At 41.1% G+C, this 22,894-nt stretch overlaps 1 protein-coding gene and 1 non-coding gene across 2 annotated transcripts in view; one reads left to right on the top strand and one right to left on the bottom strand.

Annotated features, from left to right (window-relative positions):
* The window catches only part of NEK10 (NIMA related kinase 10), a 285,708-nt gene that overhangs the window by 141,767 nt on the left and 121,047 nt on the right, over window positions 1–22,894 (top strand). The window contains exons 23-24 of the mRNA XM_061196445.1: window positions 9,881–10,010; window positions 10,562–10,632. Of these exons, the coding sequence (XP_061052428.1) occupies window positions 9,881–10,010; window positions 10,562–10,632 (201 nt within the window). The remainder of the gene's footprint in view (window positions 1–9,880; window positions 10,011–10,561; window positions 10,633–22,894) is intronic.
* On the bottom strand, window positions 5,278–5,383 carry LOC133095798 (U6 spliceosomal RNA). Its single transcript, XR_009701661.1, has one exon. It is a non-coding gene; the product is annotated as a U6 spliceosomal RNA (small nuclear RNA).

Genomic DNA, 22,894 nt, shown 5'->3' with positions numbered 1-22,894 from the left:
GATTTGTTACAAGGGAGTGCAGAGAATGTAAACACCAGGAGCAGGATGTAATTTACATAGAGTTAGGGAGTGATAGGTTAGCTTTGTGAAGTACAAATCTATTTACAGACACTACAGATTAGTAACGGTTAAAATAAAACTATGAGTGATTAACTCTTTCAGGCCTGTTCCTTCTCTAGCCTGTTCACTGTTCCCTTTATTTTCCTTGTTCTCAGGAGAGGGAAAAAAACCTCACCTCTATTTTTATTGCAACAATAGGGAGGAAAAGGAATTCAGGAGACTGCAGGAAACAAAGAGTCCAGGGCTTGTCATTGGCTGAATCCTGGCCAGGAAAGGAGTCTTTCTTCTTCCTGTTGGGCTCTGCTGTCATCAGAGGGTGTGAGAACCCCCACTTTGGTCTCCTGACTCTATTTATATGAGGTTTCTGTTTATTAATTTTTACGATTCTCATTGCTGAAAATAAAGAAAAAAATTCCATTAAGAACACTCATAATCCTACTAATCCTGAGGTGGGGAACAAACTCACAGAAGACAACTTGGTATCCTTTCTTATGCAAACCATAAACACACACACACACACACACACACACACACACACACACTGATGTTAATGAATGCTTTCCTGTACCTTCAGTTTTAATATCTGAATTACATTTTATTGTCTGGATAAATCATAATTTATTCAACCAGCCTTCTTTTTTTAAGACATTCAAATTCCAGCTTCTCCCTAATTCATACAACACAGGGCATATATAATCGGCTAAAAATTAACTTGAAATAAGAAAGCAAAAGAATTTTTAACAGCAAAATAATTATCAATATATGGAAAATCCAATGACTGGGAATATTCATTGGTGATCAATTTCTCATTTTCACCAGATTTTTTTCTTGACCACTAAAATAAAAATAGCTAACTAGAAGTTCCTATGCCTTTATATATGTGTGTCAGAGTTTGAACTAGGTCAGTCTTAACTTGAATGCTTTTTGTCTAGGTCGTTTCTGACCAAATTGTTGGCCACTGGCAAAGTAGTCATGCGTATGGCACTTCCCCAATTAACAAAGCCTCTTCTCATATCTGTTCATATACAGTTAACAAAAGATGTGTATGCTCTTGTCATATGAGTAAAATTATGTTTCCTTAGTTACTGCTATCACCTACCTAGTGATATATATTTTCAAGTTTTGTACTGTTGACTGAAAAAAATACACAACCTAAAAGTTGAGAATTATGTTTTGCTTGGTGGACAAAACTGAGGACTTCAGCCTGGAAGACAGCCTCTCAGATAGGTCTGAGCAACTGCTCCCAAGAGGTAAGGGAGGAGCCAGGATATATAGGGGTTTTTGCAAAATAGTCAGAAAATCAAAGATTACTGTTACTGAAAGAAAACCAGACATCTCAAGTTAAGGAATTTAGTGCTTGTCTAGGTATGGGAAGAACAAGAGTCTGAGCTTACTGAAATCATTCCTTTAATATACACCTTAGCTATCTGGGGCCAGTATCCTGTTCTTTCCCAGCCTGGGTCTCCTCAAGGCTCACCCTAGGGGTCAGTGGTAGTGGCGGAGGGCTTAATGGCCTCAGCATCCTTTGTTTGCTGATATGGCAGGCAACATTTTTTATTCACAGTACTAATGAATGAATGGCAAATAATCCGTGTTTTGATGGAATCCAGTGTTTATCACAACCCCCCTCTGCTGCCACGTAGATGGGGGAATAGCAGAGCAAGCCTGGCGGAGGACACGGGTAGTTGAAGGGGCATCAGGAGATTAGTGAAATGTGAAATCAGTGTGTGCAGAGGCTTCTGTGGAGAGGGTGTTTGACCGAGTAAGGTTTGGATTAATGGCAAGAGAGAGGAGTTTGAACTTCACCTTTACACTAGCGACTCTGCTCCGTCCTTCAGAAGAGAACTTCCACAGGCTTTGCTTCCATGTCCTCCCAGCTGCCTGCCCCCATGCCCCTGAATGGCCTGAACTCCTGCAGTCCTAGTGGGGACCATTTCTCCAGACAAGCCCTGTCAATTCTGCATCATTAATTTCTCTGCCTCCAGTGACTCATTCCTACCAATTGACTAGCATACTGACATTTTTTTCCCATCTTAAGAAACAAAAACTCATATTCTTCCCTTTCTCTTCCAGCTACTGACCCACTTTTCTCTGTTCTTTCAAAAAAAAACTCTCTGAAAGACAGGCATATAGTAGGTGCTCAGTAAATAATTGTTCAGTGAATGAACAAATGAAAACACTTTTAAGGGGGTAAGGCTTTTATGATAATCCAGGTGTGAGCTGATTTAAGCCTGCTGTTAATGAGAATAAAAAAGAAAGGGGATGTGGGGGAAGGAAGTATACTGAAAAATCTCCATAACTTCCTCTCAATTTTGTTGTAAACCTAAAAGTGCTCTAAAAAATTAAGTCTTTAAAAAAGAGGAGGTAGTATATAAACTTCAAAGGAAAAATTAAAAATCTTTGATGCCTTATGTTGTATACAGTTGATTCTTGAACAATACAGATTTGAACTATGAGAGTTTTTTCAGAGACATGAGTTTTTCACTAGTTTTTTTCACCTCACTACTGGAGTTTTTACTCCAGTACTACACGACATGGTTGGTTGAACCTGAGTGTGCGGAACTGCGGGTACCGAGGACCAGTTATAAATTAAATATGGATTTTCAACTGCATGGAGGGTCGTACTGATCTTGGAGAGACAGCAATGAGCAATCCTGAAGAGACATCTTAGTTCTCTGCCCAGGAATTGAACCTGGGTAGCCCGGATGAAAACTAGGAATCCTAGCCGCTAGTTCACCAGGGGCTAGTGGCTAGAGGCAAAATTCTCCTGGCTCTTACCCCCATTGAAAGCAAGAATGTTTCAAGGAGGCAAAAACTGTAAAAACAGGTACAAAGTTTATTATTAGAGACACAGCACAACGTATGCGAGAGCACACAGAGAAACAGTTTATTTTACTTAAGCCAGAAGCTACGCAGAAATACACACCCAGAGAGAAGGGGTGTGGGAGTCCTCTCTAATGAGGAGGAGCACAGTAAAGAGGTGATTTAAATCCTGTATATAGGACAGTCCTTCTGGGTCTTTGTTTACCTTTGGCTAATTGTCTTGTTTCTTTTTCCACACCTGACCAGTCCTAGGACCCTCCCCAAGATGCATGTGCAACTTTTTGTTGAGATGGATCCCACCACAGAGGCCTGTGGATGTATGTTCACACTTATTATGGGGTGGTGCCCCCTCCCTTTTTGACCCCCAAGGAGCCTTCCTTTGCATGTGCAGACAGGAAGTTTTCCTTGACCTCAGGAGTGGTCATCTTATCTCTTTACTTCAGCAGAGCTCAGCTTCTGCCACTAGCTTTGTCCTTGGAGTGTCTGGGTGAGAACAAAGCTTCAGTTTTACTCCACTTGACAGACACCAGTTGTCTGGCCCAGGGGCCCATCTGTCTCCTACCTCAGTACCCCTAAACCCTGCATTGTTCAAGGGTCAACTGTATATGTAACATAGGAGAGGAAATAGCCTGTAATTTTAGCATTCTATGTTTGATAATAAGATTAATTGGTGGCACAATGGATGGATATACTTGATGGAAGTGATTTGTTTTCTTGCTTCAAATATTTTCATTTTCAATTTATCATATACCTTTTCTTCTAAGAATAAAAACCCTATCATCTTAATATTACAGATACTTGTTGACCAGGTAATCTTTTATTTCTCCTTAGACTCCTCTCGGTTTTGGCAATTTCTCAGACTTTTCTTGTTTTTAATGACCTTGGAAGTTTTGAGAATTATTGGTTAAGTATTTCATAGAATTTCCTCAATTGGGGTTTGTCTGATATTTTTCTAATAATTAGACTGGAATATGTTTGGGGAGGAAGATCACAGGTGTAAACTGCCATTCTCTTATCATGGGTACATACTATCAATATGACTTAACACTGTTGATGTTAATCTTGATCAGCTGGCTGGAGATAGTGTTTATCAGGTCTCTCTACTGTAAAGTTACTCTTTTTTTTTTCTTTTTATAAGGTACTTTTTGAAAGAAAGTCACTACATGCACCCCAAACTTAAGGAGTGGGGAGTTATGCTTCATCTCCTTAAGGTGGAGTCTTCATTATTTGTCATTTTTCAAGAGATTTGTCTATTGCCTCCTGTTTATTTATTTATTTGGTTTTTTAAAATTTATATCAGTATGGACTCATGAATAATTATTTTATACCCTGAGTTATAATCTAATAAAACTTTCAGTGGGCTGAATTGTGTCCCCCTCCCAAATTCATACGTTAACACCCTAAACCCCAATGTGATGTTATTTGGAGATTGTTGCCTTTGGGAAGTTAAGTAGATTTAGATGAGGTCACGAAGGTGGGGGCCTCATGATGCGATAAGTGGTCTTATAAGAAGAGACACCAGAAACTCTGCTCAATCTCTCTCTCTCTTTCTCTGCCCTGTGAGGACACAGCAACCATCTGTAGGCCAGGAAGAAGGCCCTGATTGGGGAACAGAATTAGCCAGCACCTTGCTCTTGGATTTCCCAGCTTCCTGAATTGTGAGAAATAAATTCCTGTTTATTTCTGTTTAAGCTACCCCGTTATTGGTATTTTATTATGGCAGCCCAAGCTGACTAATACAATACTTTATTATGTTGTTCAAACTTTTCTACATTTGGCCACTGGAAGCTGGTTGACTTGTCTTCCATATCCCTCTGGCATACCCCCATCATTGTGCTTTTTTTTTTTTAGACTAACTTTCTAGAACTATAAGATACTCCAGGTTCATTTAGTATATTTCTTGCCCCAGTCCTATTATCAGTCATTTCTCCAATGGTCCTGATTCTTTTTATTGGAGAATGGTGTTAAAAACCAAGATCTGGTGCTAAGTGTGCTCATTGCTACTAGGAAGTCATCAATTCTAGGCCTTTTCATCTGACAGAACAAAGATATATATGTGCATAGTAACCTGTGTATATTCGCATAACTATAAATATTTTCATATGTAACCATCTATATTAATATTAAGCTAAACAAGGGTTTATACTGTTGTCTCCAACTCTAATCTGTTACCTCCTTGTAGAGTAGCCCTACTCCTTTCCTTGCTTATCTGTAACCTTTCTTCCACTCCAATAGTGAGAAACCTGGCTTCTGCCATCTGCCACTCATTTACTTAATTGTTGAATTCTGGTATACATGTATAGCAGTATCAAAATTGTTAATCTTTACCCCATGGGAAACAACTTTATTAACTAGAGTATAGTCCTCATCTTTTGCCTGTCATCTTACTGCCTCTAAAATATGGAATGCGTCACAGATTTGCATGTCATCCTTGTGCCGAGGTCATGCTAATTTTCACGTGTCATTCTAATTTTAGTATATGTGCTGACAAAATGAGGACAATAATCAAACTTTTAACAAAGATGACAACATGACCACTGTAGGAAAGAAGAATATACTGTCTACACTCAGAACCTTTTAACATATCATTTCATTTCATTTACTTTGTGGATGTACTTTGTTGCATTTAAAGGAAAGAAATCCCCCCTCCCAACTTATATAAATCATCATAGTATTGAATTATTTGTGAAATAGCAAAATGTTCATACTTTAAACTGTTTTGAAAAACATCTAGATTCAATACTTTCCTTGCTTACCTCAATAATGAGTAAATAAGAATCTTTGGCAATTAGCAACCTAATTGTTCACATCAGTGAGGGACTACTAATGGAATTTAAAAATCTAAATAGTTTGTCTTTTTAAAAAATTATATTAAGCATCCTTCCTTCCTCATCTTTCTTCCACCTTGTTTTCATTATCAGTTTGTGAATTTATGCCTTTTTAAAACAGAGGTAGTATTTAGATAAACTTTCCTCCAGCCCCCTCTCAAAGGCTGCTGATTATGAGCTATGTTGACTTATTTATTAAAATATAGTAATAAGTGAAGAATGTCCTTGCCATCTACCTAATATACTATCGCTGGCTTCACTTAAAATTTTTTCCAGCTTTATTGAGGTATTATTGACAATTAAAAATTGTATATGTTTAAGGTTTACAATGTGATGTTTTGATATTTGTATACATTGTGAAATGATTATACAACCAAGCTAATTAATATATCTATTACTTCAATAGATTCAATTATCACATTACTTGTGATGTACTCTCTTAGCAAATTTCAAGTATACAATACATTATTATTAAATATAGTCACCATGTACGTTAGGTCAGCAATAATAAAAATGATAATATTTTAATTGAAGTACAACTTATAATGGCTGTAATTTTTTACACATTTAATTGCATATGTTTAATCTTTACCAGAAAAGCCCTTATTTTTATTAAATATCATATAAATTATGCTCTACTTTACCATTAAAAGATTTTAGATGACCAAATCACATAGGAATATCCAGTTTTTAAAATACAGAGTAATATTTTTGATTGGGAAAGAGAAAACCCATTTTAAAGTGTGTGTGTGTGTGTGTGTGTGTGTGTGTGTACTATTTAACTTCTTTCTCTTAAGGGAGCATTGCTAGCTGTAACTCTGTATTTCTTTAAATGTGGTTGGGCTCACCTTAAGTGGAGAAATTGGAAATTATTACAAGACAGTGAATTATTTTACAATCGCTTTCTAAACAATAATCACCAAAATAAGTAGTGATTGAATCATTACTTTAGCCATATTTCCCAAAGGCTGGGTTCTTTTTAAAGATGAAAAACACATGAATAGGTTTTTTTCATAGAACCTGCTGCCATAAAAAATACCACAGCCTGGGTGGCTTAAACAACAGAAATTTATTTGAAGGCTGGAGTCCAAGATCAAGATGTTGGCAGGTTTGGTTTCCTCTGAGGCCTCTCCTTGGCTTGCAAATGCCAGCCCCGCCTTCTTCCTGCCTCTTCCCATGGTTGTTCCTCGCACACTCCTGGTGTCTCTTCCTCTTCTAATACAGACACCAGTCATACTGGATTAGGGCCACCCCAATGGCAGCTCTGATCAGCTCATGCAGGCCTTATCTGTATATACGGTTACATTCTGAGGTACTGGGGGTTGGGACTCAACACATGAATTTTGCGGGGACACAATTTAGACCATAAGAGAACATTTTGTGTGGTTTTTGGAAATCAAACTCTGTTTTTGCCATTGCTTTTAATTGTAATTATGAAACTCTTTTATCTTAGAGAATATTTGAAGTTGGACCCCAGAAGCAAAGTGATAGTTGGCAACTGTGTTGTCTTTTATTGCCCTTTCTTGTTCTCTTCCAGAGAAGTGATTCTCTGTCTTTTTCAGGGAGGCATGGGCAGCTTTGAGAATCTGATGAAAGCTGTCATGTCAGTTAACTTTGACTAAGGACCTCAAAACTTAGTGGATTGATACAATAACCTTTTTCTTCTTCTCAATATACTGTGCACTGGCAAATTGTGGGCTGGTTTGAGCTGGGATTGCTTATCTGTGTTGTCTGGGCTCACCTGTGCATTGTGGTCACCTGGTTTTCAAAGGCTTCACTGATGGATATGGTGGTAGAGTGGCTGTGGGTAGGGGCTCTGGAGGTAACTGAGCCATGTGATGCTCATCATGCAGCAGGCAAGCCTGGGCTCAATCACCTGCTTGTGATCGTAGGGTTTTCAAGAGCAGGAAGAGAGAGCAAGCCACAAAGAGTAAGTGCTTTTCTGTTCTCTCCTTGCATCACTTTTCCTGATGTCTTCTTGGCCAAAGCAAGTTATGTGGTTAAGCCCAGATTCAAGGGGTACAAAATAGACTCCATCTTTTATTGGGAGGAGCGGCACAGCCATATTGCAAAGGGGCATGCCTGTGGGGATGAAAGGAGTGTGTGGTCTCTAGTGAGATGAAGGAAGAGGTGTAATGATGAGAAAAATAAACTAAGTAAATTCTACTCTTACAAGAGTTTTCCTCTACAGCGAGTAGTTATCTTTTGAGGAAAACTGAAGGCTGTCCTCCAGAGAAGTACAGACACTGGCTGTTGAGAGTGAAAGCACACAGGAAACAGGAAATGGAAAAGAGATCTGAGTGGGTGATGGGTGGCGCACTCACAGCACCTGCTTCATGAGCTTTTGGAAATATGAAACAAATCTTCTGAGTTCTCAGTAGATTAAAACATGTGCCATTTGTCTGTGCAGAGCCAAGGATATTTTTTTGTTGAAGACATTTTTTTCCTTTTATGGCATTTTTTTTTTAATTTTTATTTATTTATTTATTTATTTATTTTTGGCTGTGTTGGGTCTTCGTTTCTTTGCGAGGGCTTTCTCTAGTTGCAGCAAGTGGGGGCCACTCTTCATCGCGGTGCTCGGGCCTCTCACTATCGCGGCCTCTCTTGTTGCGGAACACAGGCTCCAGGCGCGCAGGCTCAGTAATTGTGGCTCACAGGCCCATTTGCTCCACGGCATGTGGGATCTTCCCAGACCAGGGCTCGAACCCGTGTCCACTGCATTGGCAGGCAGATTCTCAACGACTGTGCCACCAGGGAAGCCCTATGGCATTTTTTAATGTGAGCAGTTGGTCGAGTGACAACAGGGGACACTTTTATACACTTAGGACCAGTAGAGCCCTGGAAATTTCACCCGGATTCCCCCATTGCCATATTATTGAACTCAAAGACAGTACCTATGAAAATGCTTAACTGAGAGATCTTGAAATCACACTTCCTCTGTAAATACATAATGTAAATCATTCTCCATAATCTCACAAGAATTGCAACTCCTTGGTTATTCTTAACAGCCAATACTTACTCTGTTCTGATACCAATTTATGAGTTTCTTTGTATCTTAATCCACTGCCCAAGTTAACCATTAATTCCTACTCCATTAATTTAGAAGGTTGAGCACAGTCCTAAATGCATACTTTAGAACTGAATCATCAAACTACTTAATTTAGGGTTGTGTGTGTGCTGAGTGCTTTTAACACTTTGCTGAGTTTCAGTCTACAAATATGAGAGAGGAAACTTCTATCAGTTCAAAATATCCAAAGGAACTACCCACCCCTCCACATTAAAAAAAATGTCAAATCCATAAACCCTCACAGCTTAACTTCATTTAAAGGCTGACAGCATCCTTATTCAGACTAGATATGAAATTTCAGAAGAGATGAACATGATGGAAGTTGTCATTTTCTGCAACACATTTAAATATGGTCTTGCTTCCTACTTTATAAGCTAGCATTGAATAGCAAAGGGATGGTGCTATGTCAGTCAGTTTTGCTCATAATAATGCTGGATAACAAATCACCATGAAATCTCAGTGGCATTCAACAATAAGCATTTATTGTCAGACTCACAGGTCTGTGGGTCTCCTGGGCTGGGTCTCCTTCAGGATGCAGGTTTATGTGTGCAGATCTGCTCCATGTGTCTTGTGCTGGGCCTAGGCTGGGCTATCCTAGCTACCTGGGATACAATGTTCTTTTGGACAGAAGCTCCTGGAGGGACAAATGGAAGCACTCAACACCTGTTAAGACTGAGGCCCTGATCTGTTGCACTGCCACTTCCGCATTCCACTGGCCAACACAACAAAAGCAAAGGCAGGAGTGGGTAGCAAACACTGCCCACCAAGAGGAAAGAGTGGGATATTCAAAATCTCCAGAATAGTGAGAACTGGGGCCAATCATTCCATCTACCACGGAGGAGTAGTTGTTTCTGGAAGTAAAAGGACATTTAATAGGAGTTGTTTATTGACATTTATTGCTTAAATTAGAATTGCTTGGTTGTGCTTCTTGATTCACATGAGTCTGAGAGAATTCAAAGATACATTTTAATATGTTTACTTGAAATGGTGATCGAGTTTCCATTTTTTTCTTATATCTCCAACTATAGCTTGAAAATTGAACTTTTTTCTGTACTGATTCCTCCCTTTTTCATTGAGCATTAACATCCTTATTTTAATTCAGCCCTGAGGTGCTGAAGAGTGAGCCGTATGGGGAGAAGGCTGATGTCTGGGCAGTAGGCTGCATCCTTTATCAGATGGCGACTCTGAATCCTCCCTTCTACAGCACAAACATGCTCTCCCTGGCCACAAAAGTAAGCAACCTTGGAAGACAAAAGGGTCTCATGTTGCCAAAAACACCATTCCTTTTCTTCTTAAATAGAACCTTTGTGATTTTAATAAAACTGTCACTTAAAAGCAGTCATTGTTTTATTAACCACATGATCCAGTTTATTTTTCCTCCTTTCTTCTAAATCTACATCATGTGCTAAGGCACATTTCCCCTTATAATTGTCTTCAATTTATCATAGAAAATTATAAAAATAAATATATCAAACTGCTTTTGGTCTTTTATTCTTAATTGTGGTTTGAACTGCCCTCAATCTAGCATATTGTATTATCCTACACATCATTTATTATGAATCTGAGGTTAACTTTAACTCAGTTTGAAGAATACAATTCTATGCTCAAGAACTGTTTAATTAATGCTAATTTTTAATTTGCTGGGATATTTTTGTTTCTGATGAAAATGTGTGCATGAAATTATGATGCTTGTTAAGTAACTCTTGTGTCGTGGCCAAGTATCACCACTCAAAGGCGCCTGTGACTCCTTTACTTCCATCATTCTAGTCTGTTTGTTTTGCAGATAGTGGAGGCGGTATATGAACCAGTGCCAGAAGGCATCTATTCTGAAAAGGTGACCACTATCATCAGCAGGTAATTAGTCTCATAACTTCAAACCTATAGGGATTGTCAAGAAATACCTCATATCTATGAAAATTCACTATGTAAATATTAAGAGGAAGAGGAAGGGCTCTCAAATAATCCAAAGCTAGAAAAATGTTTGTGCATCACCAGTCATAGGGACCATTTGGAAGCCAACCAAGTGTCCAAGCGGAAGTAGTACATTCACTTGAAATATTATGCAACCATTAGATTGATTATTCAGAAGGCTTTATATCAACCTGTAAAATAAGTATGATCTGCTAAATAGACATTTCTCCAAAGAAGGTATACAGATGGTCAAGAGGCACATGAAAAGATGTTCAACATCACTAATTATTAGAGAAATGCAAATCAAAACTATGAGGTAATCACCTCACACCGGTTAGAATGGCCATCATCAAAAAATCTACAAACCATAAATGCTGGAACGGGTGTGGAGAAAAGGGAACCTCATACACTGTTGGTGGGAATGTAAATTGATACAGCCACTATGGAGAACAGTATGGAAGTTCCTTAAGAAACTAAAAATAGAACTACCATATGATCCAGAAATCCCACTCCTGGGTATATATCCAGAGAAAACCATAATTTGAAAGGATACATGCACCCCAGTATTCATTGCAGCACTATTTACAATAGCCAGGACATGGAAGCAACCTAAATGTCCATTGACAGAGGAATGGATAAAGATGTGGTACATATATACCATGGAATATTACTCAGCCATAAAAAAGAAGGAAATAATGCCATTTGCAGCAACATGGATGGACCTAGAGATTGTCATAATGAGTGAAGTAAGTCAGACAAAGAAAGACAAATATCATATGATAGCGCTTATATGTGGAATCTAAAACAAATGGTACACATGAACCTGTTTACAAAACAGAAATTGAGTCACAGATGTAGAAAACAAACTTATGGTTACCAAGGGGGAAAGGGAGGGGTGATAAATTGGGAGATTGGGATTGACATATACACACTACTATATATAAAAGATAATAAATAGGAACCTATTGTATAACATAGGGAACTCTATTCAGTGCTCTGTAATGACCTATATGGGAATGAAGTCTGGAGGAGAGTGGATATAGGTACAAGTATGGTTGATTCACTTTGCTGTACAGCAGAAACTAATGCAACATTGTAAATCAACTATATGCCAGTAAAAAATTAATTTAAAAAAATTTTAAATTAAAAAATAAAAACAAACAAAAAAACCAAGTATGATCTGAAACTAAGTAAAACAAACAAAATGTACAAGTATTTATAACTATGAAAAAAACATAAAATGTGCATGAATATGGAAAAGACTAGACAAGAACATATGAAACTGAAAAAGGCCATGTTAGATGATAAAATGGCAAACATTTTTTCCTTTCTATTTTTAAGAAATATTTTAATTTTTCAAAGAAAGTCAGAAAGAAGTGCTCCATATATCCATATAGTAGGAGTTTAATGACAGTCCTTATCCCTATAGAGTCTCAAAGTTCTGCCCCCACAGGTCTTGTCCCAGCTGATCCCTCACCCTTCCCCTCCCACTTTCCCTCTGCTCCCTCCACTCCAACCACAGGGAGCTCCTTGCTACTGCTCTTCCCTTTTCCTGGCACTCTCTTCCCTCTGATACACGCAGTGGCACAGGCCCTTACTTCCTCTGGTTCTGCGGAAACTGGGTCTCTGCATTATCAGGGCACCTGCCTTGATGCCCCCACAACCTCTCCAGACTCTCTTGTCCCCTTGACCGGTTTATAAAGTTCACAACACCCACCACCCCTAACACATTATACATGTGCATGCAGACTTGTTCCTTTATTGTCTCTCTTTCCCACCAGAATGAAAACTCCACAAAAATGGGGACTTTTTCAGTTTAGTTTATAACTATTCAGTGCCCAGAGCAATGCCTAGTACAAAGTAGACCCTTAACAATTTACTGGTTGTATGAACAAATGACTCATTTACCTGGCTGATCGTTATTTCTGGACCATTTTACGACTTTAAATTGGCCCAAGATTACTACTCTGCCCCATCAAGCTGAGTCAAATCCTTATTGTGATAATAGAAATCCTAGGGTCACCCCAGATGGAAACTTTACCTATCCCCGTGCCCAGTTCCTTTAAATCTCAATTCTGTATCTATCCTAGCTCTTGGCACCACCTCTGATGCAATGTAATAAATGTATTTTCATGGCTGTGTCCCTTTCCCTTTGGTTTCTCCTTCCAGCCCATTGTTTAGCATTAATAGATACTCCTCACGTTTGTAGGATTATATCTTGAATCTTTCCTTGCTCAGCACAATGCTGCCCTACAATATTAAGTACCTCAGGCCCAGCTGGGGCTGAGTTTCACTACTGTGGACTCTGAGCAGACCATTTGACTATTCTTTCAGCATCTCTGTTTCCTCATCTGGTAAAATGGGTATCGTAATAGTACCAACCTCATCAAGCTGATGTGATGATTATAACATGCAAATCACTTAGCATAGAGCTTTGGCAAATGGTAAATCTTGAGCAATGTTGGCAGTTATCATTATAAATATTGTGGGAAATGAGCTGAAACCCCTTTCTAAATCATCTGAATTCCACGTTACACTAGATCCACCCTATTGCTAATGAATCCAGACAAATGTATTTAAACTGCTCATCTCCTGTTCTCTGCTATTTGTTTTCTGGAAAGTGCCTTAAAAATGCAAGAAGTCTCCAGAGAGGTCAAGACAAGAATACCAGAGTTACTCATTTAATTTCTCCTTTTCTTAGGTATTTGAGTGCCACAAAAAATAGGAGAGGGTAGTACAGAGACATTATTCTGATTTTGTGGCGTTGGGCAAACAGGACCATAATTTGCTTATGACAGGCTTCCTGGCTATTGGTGTCCATGCCTCTTGGGGCTAGGAGGTTAGTGGAAAAGTCAGATATCAGCATTATCATGAAAAGGTTAAGAACATCAATAGGTTCTAGAATAGAGTGGATTCTAATCCCCACTCTTCCACTCACCTTAACCTTCCCAAGCCCCACTTTCCTCATCTGTGATATATAGGTAGCAATAGTAACTACTCATGGGCTTGTTTTGAAGCCTAAATAAGATCATGCTTGTGATGGTCTTAGCACAGTTCCCAGCATGTAGTGAGCCCTCAATTAATTTAGGTATTGTTATTAATAATATTATTATTTATGGAATGAAGTATATAAAAATTATGATAAATTTGATGAAGGATGGTAAAAGGGGCAATGAGAGATTACAGAAGGACTTGGTCTAGTCTGGGGATTTGGGAAAGTTTTTCTCTGAAGAAAGGACATGTAATCTGAGACCTGAACTTCACTACTTCTCAAATAGTAAACAGAGTGGAGAAAGCATTTCATAGACCCACATCTCTGAAGGCTTTCCTGAGCAAAAGAGCTTCTTAATTTGAAGAACTGGAAAAAGTTGGAGATGCAGCATGTCAAGTAAGGGAGAGAATAGCCAGCAAATGGACCTGGGAGGCTGACAGGACCCAGGTTGACAGGTTCTACAGGCCACATTGAGGGTTTTGAATTTTTATCTCCAGTATTGAGGAGAGGACTGAAGGGTTATTAACAGGTTGAGACATAGTGAAAATTTCTTTAGCAGAGATCATTCTGGCTGATCTCCAGGGAATAGACTGAAGGGAATGAGAGTGGGAAGGAGAACCAGGTTCAGCTGTCCACTGAGAGGTGATGGCGGCCTTGACTAGAGTGGTGGTGTTGATGGAGAGAAGTGGGTTGTTCCCACTGTGGGCTGGAAGTTGAGTCAACAAGTTTTGGAGTACAATCGTAAGAGGTTTAAAAAATACTTCAGTTAACTGGGAAAATGGAATGGCATCGAGAATATGAAAACAATTGGATTTATTATGTGGAACCTCAGCGAATGGAGCCAAGACTATGGAATGGAAGTTCTGGGGGGGCCAAGGTGACCTCACCATTAGGAAGTGTGTGTCAGAATTAGAGATATCCACAGTGGAGCAGGCTGCTGATGGGTGGTGAGTTCCCTGTCACCAGAGTGTTTAAGAGGATGAATGAACACTATTAGGGGACTCCAGATGAAATGTTCTGAGTACACTTTTAATTCAAAATACTAAGGTGCCATAATTAGTAGGAAATGACAATTTAATTTTAAAGCTGACTACAAATTAAGATTGCAGTGTGCAGCCTATAACAGATGTAGTTTTCATTTAAAGTTATTCAAGACAGTGGGTTCACATTGTGAAGTTTTATCTTTAGAAAATTTGACATAAAACCAAAATCAGTTGTGAGTTGCATGCAATTACATACTTGAATTGCTTTGGATTTTCAGTCTTTAAAAATTAAGTTTCAGGGACTTCCCTGGTGGCGCAGTGTTTGAGAATCTGCCTGCCAATGCAGGGGACATGGGTTCAAGACCTGGTCTGGGAAGATCCCACATGCCGTGGAGCAACTAAGCCCGTGTGCCACAACTATTGAGCCTGCGCTCTAGAGCCTGCAAGCCACAACTACTGAGCCCACGTGCCACAACTACTGAAGCCCACATGCCTAGAGCCTGAGCTCTGCAACAAGAGAAGCCACCGCAATGAGAAGCCTGCGCACCGCAATGAAGGGTAGTCCCCGCTCGCCGCAACTAGAGAAAGCCCGTGCGCAGCAACGAAGACCCAACAACGACGACCCAATGCAGCCAAAATAAATAAATAAATAAATATTTTTTAAAATTAAGTTTCAAAAGAACTAGGGAACAAATTCAATTTCCTGTTTTCTTAGTTTCTTACCTTAGCAGACTTTTAAATTGGGGGAATAACTTAGTAACTCTGAAGAGTTTGAGGCAGAAAATAAATATATTTTACTGCTCTGCTCAGTACCAGCATTACTATTTTTACCTTCCAGTACACTGTTAAGAGAATGTTATCTATTTACTTTCTAAGGTAAGAACTTCCTTTAAAGTAAAGGAAGAACATTTCCTTTTATGCACACAATATTCCCATTGCCTAAGTTTTCTCTGTCTGTGCTTGGTTGCATAAGCTGTCTGGCACTTTGTTTCAGAGGCAGTCATAAGGACTAGTTCTAAGGACAAGTGGATCTTTACATTTTCCACCCTATCTTCAACCCTTTGTTTCTTTTTTTTTTTTTAAAGATTTAATTTTATTTATTTTTGGCTGCATTGGGTCTTCATTGCTGCACGCGGGCTTTCTCTAGTTGTGGTGAGCAGATAGGACTATTCTTCTTTGCGGTGCACGGGCTTCTCCTTGCGGTGGCTTCTCTTGCTACAGAGCACGGGCCGTAGGCATGCAGGCTCAGTAGTTGTGGCACACGGACTTAGTTGCTCCGCGACATGTGGGATCTTGCTGGACCAGGGATCAAACCTGTGTCCCGTGCATTGGCAGTTGGATTCTTAACCACTGTGCCCCTGGGGAAGTCCCACCTCTTTGTTTCTTAAAACATGAAATGAAGACAGTTGAACATTGTATCCCTTTACTTCTTTCCATCTGGTCTCTCAGAGTAGAGCGGGGACGAAGTGGGTAGCATGAGTGGAATATCCCAGATTTTTTTCTAGAACGTGATTTTATGCTTATTTGATTAGAGAATCATTAAAGCATTCAGTTGCTCTTAAGAATTTCTCTGAAATATCCAAGCAGGGAGGCATTCCACAGCAATGAGGATAAACTGGAACTTCTGGTAGGAGATATTCTTAGGATTCCAAAAGTCTATACCGAAATATTTTAGGTTATAGACGGGTAAATTCTTAGATGTTAGGCTTAGTTCATTTGTTCATTCATTTGTTCATTCATTCACTTGCTGAGTACCCATCAGGACCCAGATTCCATTTTACATGCAGGGGAGATCATGGTGAAGGAGACACAGGTCCCTCCTCTCAACAAGTTTCCAGTTTCCAGTGGTGAAACAGACCATTATGATACAATAGTTACAGTCGTTTTACGTACTTAAATATAGACAGTGCAATGAGAACATGTAAAAGGCGGACAGTGAGTCTGTCTAAGGGTCGTCCAAGAAGTTTTCCTAATGGAGACTTGGAAAAGAGTGGTAAGCACATAAGGGATGTGGTTTGGGAAAGAGTAGATATAATCAGCAAAAACCAAATTCAAGCAGAGTGAATAAAATAACCAAGAAATGGGGGCATAGGTGAGCCATGGGCTGTTTGTGAAAGAAAAAGTAGGAGCATTTGGTGTGTTGCTGGTGGGGGGAAGAGGGGGTGAGGCTGTGGAGGGAGGTAAGGGCTAGTTCAGGAGGGGCTTGTATCGCATGCAGGGTGTTTTAATTTTTTCCTTTTGGGCCATGAGGGGATATTGAGGAATTCTGAGCAGAGGAGTGATGTCATCAATTTTGGAATGTTTTTCTGGTAGCAGTTTACAATATGGATCAGAGGTGGACAAGAGATGTGCATGTCATTTAGGAGACTGTTTCAGTGGTCCAAGCAAGTGATGATGAAATAGGCCAATAGCCATGGGATTAGAGGGGAATGATACGGATTTGAGAAATATTTGGGAGGTAGAAACCACAGGATTTGGTGTTGGCTGAATGAGGGAGGAGATGGAAGAGAAAGAAAATTGTGGATTTTCTTTTTAATTTATTGAGCACTTTACAGGGATGGCTTCATTTAATCACCATACCAGCTTGATGTGGTAGATACTATGATTATCCCATTTTACAGATTATAGTCCCAGGCTATCTGGGATTTAGAAGCTAAACCTTGCCCAAGATCAGAGTTAATAAAGGGTGAGCCAGGATTTAACCCCCAACAATCAGACCCAGAGCCTGCAGGCCTAATTATGATGCTAAACTGCATCTCCCAGGTGGTTCCTTTTCTGATGATGGCAAACACAGGAAGGGGAGTAGCTTTGGGAGAGGAGGAGATGACTAAATGCCAGCACAGAGGCCATTCTGGATTCCATTTACCATAATATATAACTGTATAATTTGTAAAACTACCTTACATTGCTTTTTTATTTAAAAAAAATAGCTCAGCTGATAATTCAACTGACAGTACCTTGAATTTAGAACTTAGAATTCAGACTAAGACTTTAGAATATCTGCACTAATGAAAGGGGTTTTTGTAGTCATAATCAACACTTGGTCAACTGAGCATTTTTATCCGCTTTAATCCCTTTTGCTAATTAAGTGAAGGTGAGGAACAAGATTTAATTAAAAGTGAAGTTGAACACTTAGCTTCTTTTGTGATTATGAGTGAAAGTAAGAAATTTGAATACAGTATTCAAGGTCATGAAATTCTCAATAATTTTATCTTTGAATTTGTGTTTTAGAAGTGAAGTCTGATGGGAAAAGAAGCATGTGTGTTGGGGGCTTGGACCCTAGTGCACGTGTGGTCCCTCCAGCTCCTGGCTTAAGTTCTCAGCCACCTGCTTCCAGCCCTCTGGGCCTCTGCCTGGCCTCCAGCTCCACCTCCCTGTCCCTGTCCCATTGCTGCTTCCCTCTACCTGGTATGGTGATTGGGTGTGTCAGCGAGGGAGGACTGTGTTCCACCTTTACACTTCTCCCCCCATAGGATACGGAGGCAGGCAAGGAGATGGTCAGGGTGGAGCAGGTGCCCTGCTGCATCTGGGGTGGGGCAAAGAGGAGGCCATCCCTGACCAGACTGGTGGCACCCTGGCTTGTTTGGAGGGTGATTCAGTGGAAGCCTCTTGCTGACCTCTAATCCAGGTACCAATTGCATCCTGCTGTCATGGAGGTTGCAATATCTTGGGGGGTTTCTTGTCTACCATCAACTGGGATGCTGGACTGTGGGAAGCGGAGATTGACTTCCTCACTCCCTGCTGGCGCCTCACAATTTATATTATGTGGGACACTCCCCAAATTATGTAGTTGGCCCTTTCTCCTCAATCTCTTGCCTTATTTTGTATATAATAAATGCATAGACTGAACTTTGTTAAATAAGAATTCAGCAGATATGTCTGTCATAACCATAGTGCAAGCCCCCTTTGTTAGAACTTGAAAACAAATAGCATAAAGATAAAGCATGAAATGATAATGACTTAAATTTTGATTAAGACTTGTGTATTATACTCATGGTTATTAAAGTCAAGAAAGGAGAGAGAGATCAAAGTGGCAGATTAGGAGGATGCTGGGCTCACCTCCCCTCATCCAAACAACAGCTCTTGTTGAAATCAACCTGGGGACAAGCAGAACAGCTCTTCTGCAACCAAGGCTGTAAAGAAAGATCCACATGGAGTCTGGTAGGAAGGGAGAAGCGATGTGGTCAGGATCTACACCCTTAGCAGGGACACAGGAGAGGAGGGGACATCACAGGCTCAGGGATCCTCCCTGGGGAGTGAGGGATTCCAGCCCCACATTGGACACCCCAGCCCTGGGATACAATACCAGGAAGACAAGCCCCTTAGCTTGTTTGAAACCCAGTGGGGCTTACCGAAGGGCTGTAAGAAACTGGGCCTCTGCTCTTGAAGAGCACACAGACTTGCTTGCTCCCAGTCAAAGTGTGGAGGCAGCCCATTGAAAACTGCCAGGGGCTCTGGCCAGCTAGCCAGGACTGCTGCATCACCCCCCGGCCATCCCTCACCTGGCTCCTGCTCTAGCCCCTCATGCTTCAGCACTGCTCTCCACTAAGGCAGAGGGTGCCACTAACTACGAAAGTGTGCACAATTGGAGGGAACAGAGCTGGCTTGGATCCCAGCCCTGCCTCTAACCAGGGCATAGGCAGCCATTGCCAGCATGTGTGTCCCTGGCACTCTTGGGAGGGAGCAAACTCAGCTCAGTAGTGTGATACCAACCCCTCCAGCCACAACCCAGCCTCTAGCCAAGCAAGCACATCAGGGATAAAGTGAAATCAGAAAAGAAGTACAGCCTCAAGCCCTCAGGCCCTGAATCTATACCCCAAACCAAGGCTGAGACTGCCATCACACCTGGAAGAAACCCAACTTCCTCAGGGCTCCTGCTCCAGCCCCTGTGGCTCTGACCCCACCCTTGACAGGGTGGTGATGGCCACTGAGCAGAGGAGAAGCTCCAGGTGGCACCTGGCTCTGGCTCTAGCCCCTCCAACTCCACCCCTACCTCCCACCTAGGTGGTAGCTGCCAACACGCACTGGGAGAAGACGTGGCCTATGTTAATGTCAGACCCAACTCTCCCACCAAGGCCACTGGGCACACACAGACTTCATAGGGGCACTCCCACACAAGGACAGAGTAGGTAACTGTTTCACCTAATTTTATAGCGACAGAGAAAGTCAAACAAAATGAGAAGACAGAGAAGAATATGTTTCAAAAGAAATAAGAAAAAAACCCTGAAAAGAAAATCTTAATGAACTAGAGGTAAATAATTTACCTGATAAAGAGTTCAAAGCAATGAGTAATGCTTCTGGGAGGGAGCTTCTGGGAGGGAGCTGTGAAGGAGGAAAAGTTTCCACACACTAGGAAGCCCCTTTACTGGCGGAGACTGGGGGTGGCGGGGGGGAAGCTTCAGAGCCACGGAGGAGAGCACAGCAATAGGGGTGCAGAGGACAAAGTGGAGAGATTCCTGCAGAGAGGATTGGTGCTGACCCGCACTCACCAATGAGTAATGCTAACTGAACTTGGGGAAAAAAAGAATACATGAACACAGTGAGAATGTTAACAAAGAACTAGAAAATATTTGTTTAAAAAACAGACAGAACTGAAGAATATAATAACTGAAATGAAAAATACAGTAGAGGGAATTAACAGCAGATTAAGTGATACAAACAGAAGAGCATACTAGTGACCTGGGAGATGGAATAATGGAAATCACCCAATCAAAACAGCAAAAAGAAAAATAGATATTAAGAAATGAGACTTGTTTAAGGGACCTCTAGGACAACATGTATACTAACATTCACATAATATGGGTCCCAGAAGGAGAAGAGAGAGAGAAAGGGGTAGAAAATGTATTTGATGAAATTACAGCTGAAAACTTCCCGATGCTGAAGAAGGAAACATATTCAGGTACAGGAAGCACAGAGAGTCCCAAACAAGATGAACACAAAGAGACCCCCAACAAGACATGTCATAATTAAAATGGCAAAAGTTAAAGATAAAGAGAGGATTCTAAAGGCAGCAAGAGGAGAGACCTTCAAGATGGCAGAGAAGTAAGATGTGGAGATCACCTTCCTCCCCACAAATACATCAGAAATACATCTACATGAGGAACAACTCCTAGAGAACACCTACTGAACGCTGGCAGAAGACCTCAGACTTCCCCAAAGGCAAGAAACTCCCCACGAACCTGGGTAGGGCAAACGAAAAAGAAAAAACAGAGACAAAAGAATAAGGATGGGCCTGCACTTCTGGGAGGGAGCTGTGAAGGAGGAAAAGTTTCCACACACTAGGAAGCCCCTTTACTGGCAGAGACTGGGGGTGGCGGGGGGGAAGCTTCGGAGCCACGGAGGAGAGCACAGCAATAGGGGTGCAGAGGACAAAGCAGAGAGATTCCTGCAGAGAGGATTTGTGCCGACCCGCACTCACCAGCCTGAGACGCTTGTCTGCTTACCCGCCAGGGTGGGTGGGGGCTGGGAGCATAGGCTCCAGCTTTGGAGGTCAGATCCCAGGGAGAGGACTGGGGTTGGCTGCGTGAACACAGCCTGAAGGGGGCTAGTGTGCCACAGCTAGCTGGGAGGGAGTCCGGGAAAAAGTCTGGACCTGCCTAAGAGGCAAGAGACCATTGTTTTGGGGTGCACGAGGAGAGGGGATTAAGAACACCACCTAAACAAGCTCCAGAGATGGGTGTGAGCTGCGGCTACCAGTGCAGACATCAGAGATGGGCATGAAACGCTAAGGCTGCTGCTGCAACCACCAAGAAGCCTGTGTGCAAGCACAGGTCACTACCCACACCTCCCCTCCCAGGAAAGTACAGCCCACCACTGCCAGGGTCCGGTGATCCAGGGACAACTTCCCCGGGAGAATACACGGTGCGCCTCAAGCTGTTGCAACATCATGCTGGCCTCTGCTGCCACAGGCTCGTGCTCCATTTCATACCCATCCCTACCCCCTGGCCTGAGTGAGGCAGAGCCCCCTAATCAGCTGCTACTTTAACCCCGTCCTGTGTGGGCGAGAACAGACACCCTCAGGCGACCTATACGCAGAGGCATGGCCAAATCCAAAGCTGAACCCCAAGAGCTGTGCGAACAAAGAAGAGAAAGGGAAATTTCTCCCGGCAGCCTCAGGAGCAGTGGATTAAATCTCCACAACCAACTTGATATACTCTGCATCACTGGAATACCTGAATAGACAAGAAATAATCCCAAATTTGAGGCGGTGGACTTTAAGAGCAACTGTAGACTTGGGGTTTGCTTCTGTATCTAATTTGTTTCTGGTTTTATGTTTATCTTAATTTAGTATTTAGAGTTTATTATCATGGGTAGATTTGTTTATTGATTTGGTGGCTCTCTTCCTTTTTTTCTTTTCTTTTTTTTATATGTAGATTTTTTTTCCTTTTCCTCTTTTTGTGAGTGTGTATGTGTATGCTTCTTTGTGTGATTTTGTCTGTATAGCTTTGCTTTTACATTTGTCCTAGGGTTCTGTCTGTCCGGTTTTTTTTTTTTCTTTTTAACTTTTTGTATAGTTTTTAGCACTTGTTATCATTGGTGGATTTGTTTTTTGGTTTGGTTGCTCTCTTCTTTCTTTCTTTCTTTTTTTCTTTTTTTATTTTCATTTTTTTAAATTATTAACAATTTTTTAATTTTTTATTTTAATAACTGTATTTTATTTATTTTTCTTTCTTTCTTTCTTTCTATTTTTCTCCCTTTTCTTCTGAGCCGTGGGGCTGACAGGATCTTGTTGCTCCAGCCGGGTGTCAGGCCTGTGCCTCTGAGGTGGGAGAGCCAAGTTCAGGACATTGGTCCACCACAGGCCTCCCAGCTCCACATAATATCAAACAGCGAAAGTTCTCCCAAAGATCTCCATGTAAATGCTAAGACCCATCTCCACTCAAGAACCCGCAAGCTACAGTGCTGGACACCCTATGCCAAACAACTAGCAAGAAGGGAACACAACCCCACCCATTAGCAGAGAGGCTGCCTAAAATCATAATAAGGTCACAGACACCCCAAAACATACCACTGGACGTGGTCCTGCCCACCAGAAAGGCAAGATTCAGCCTCATCCACCACAATACAGGCACCAGGCCCCTTCACCAGGAAACCTACACAACCCACTGAACCAAACTTAGCCACTGGGGACAGATACCAAAAACAACAGGAACTACGAATGTACAGCCTGCAAAAAGGAGACCCCAAATACAGTAAGAAAAGCAAAATGAGAAGACAGAGAAACACACAA

Source organism: Eubalaena glacialis, chromosome 7, assembly GCF_028564815.1.
Source record: "Eubalaena glacialis isolate mEubGla1 chromosome 7, mEubGla1.1.hap2.+ XY, whole genome shotgun sequence".
Taxonomy (NCBI): Eukaryota; Metazoa; Chordata; class Mammalia; order Artiodactyla; family Balaenidae; genus Eubalaena; species Eubalaena glacialis.
The sequence above is the reverse complement of the archived record's forward strand: the minus strand, read 5'-3'. Positions and strand labels throughout refer to the sequence as shown.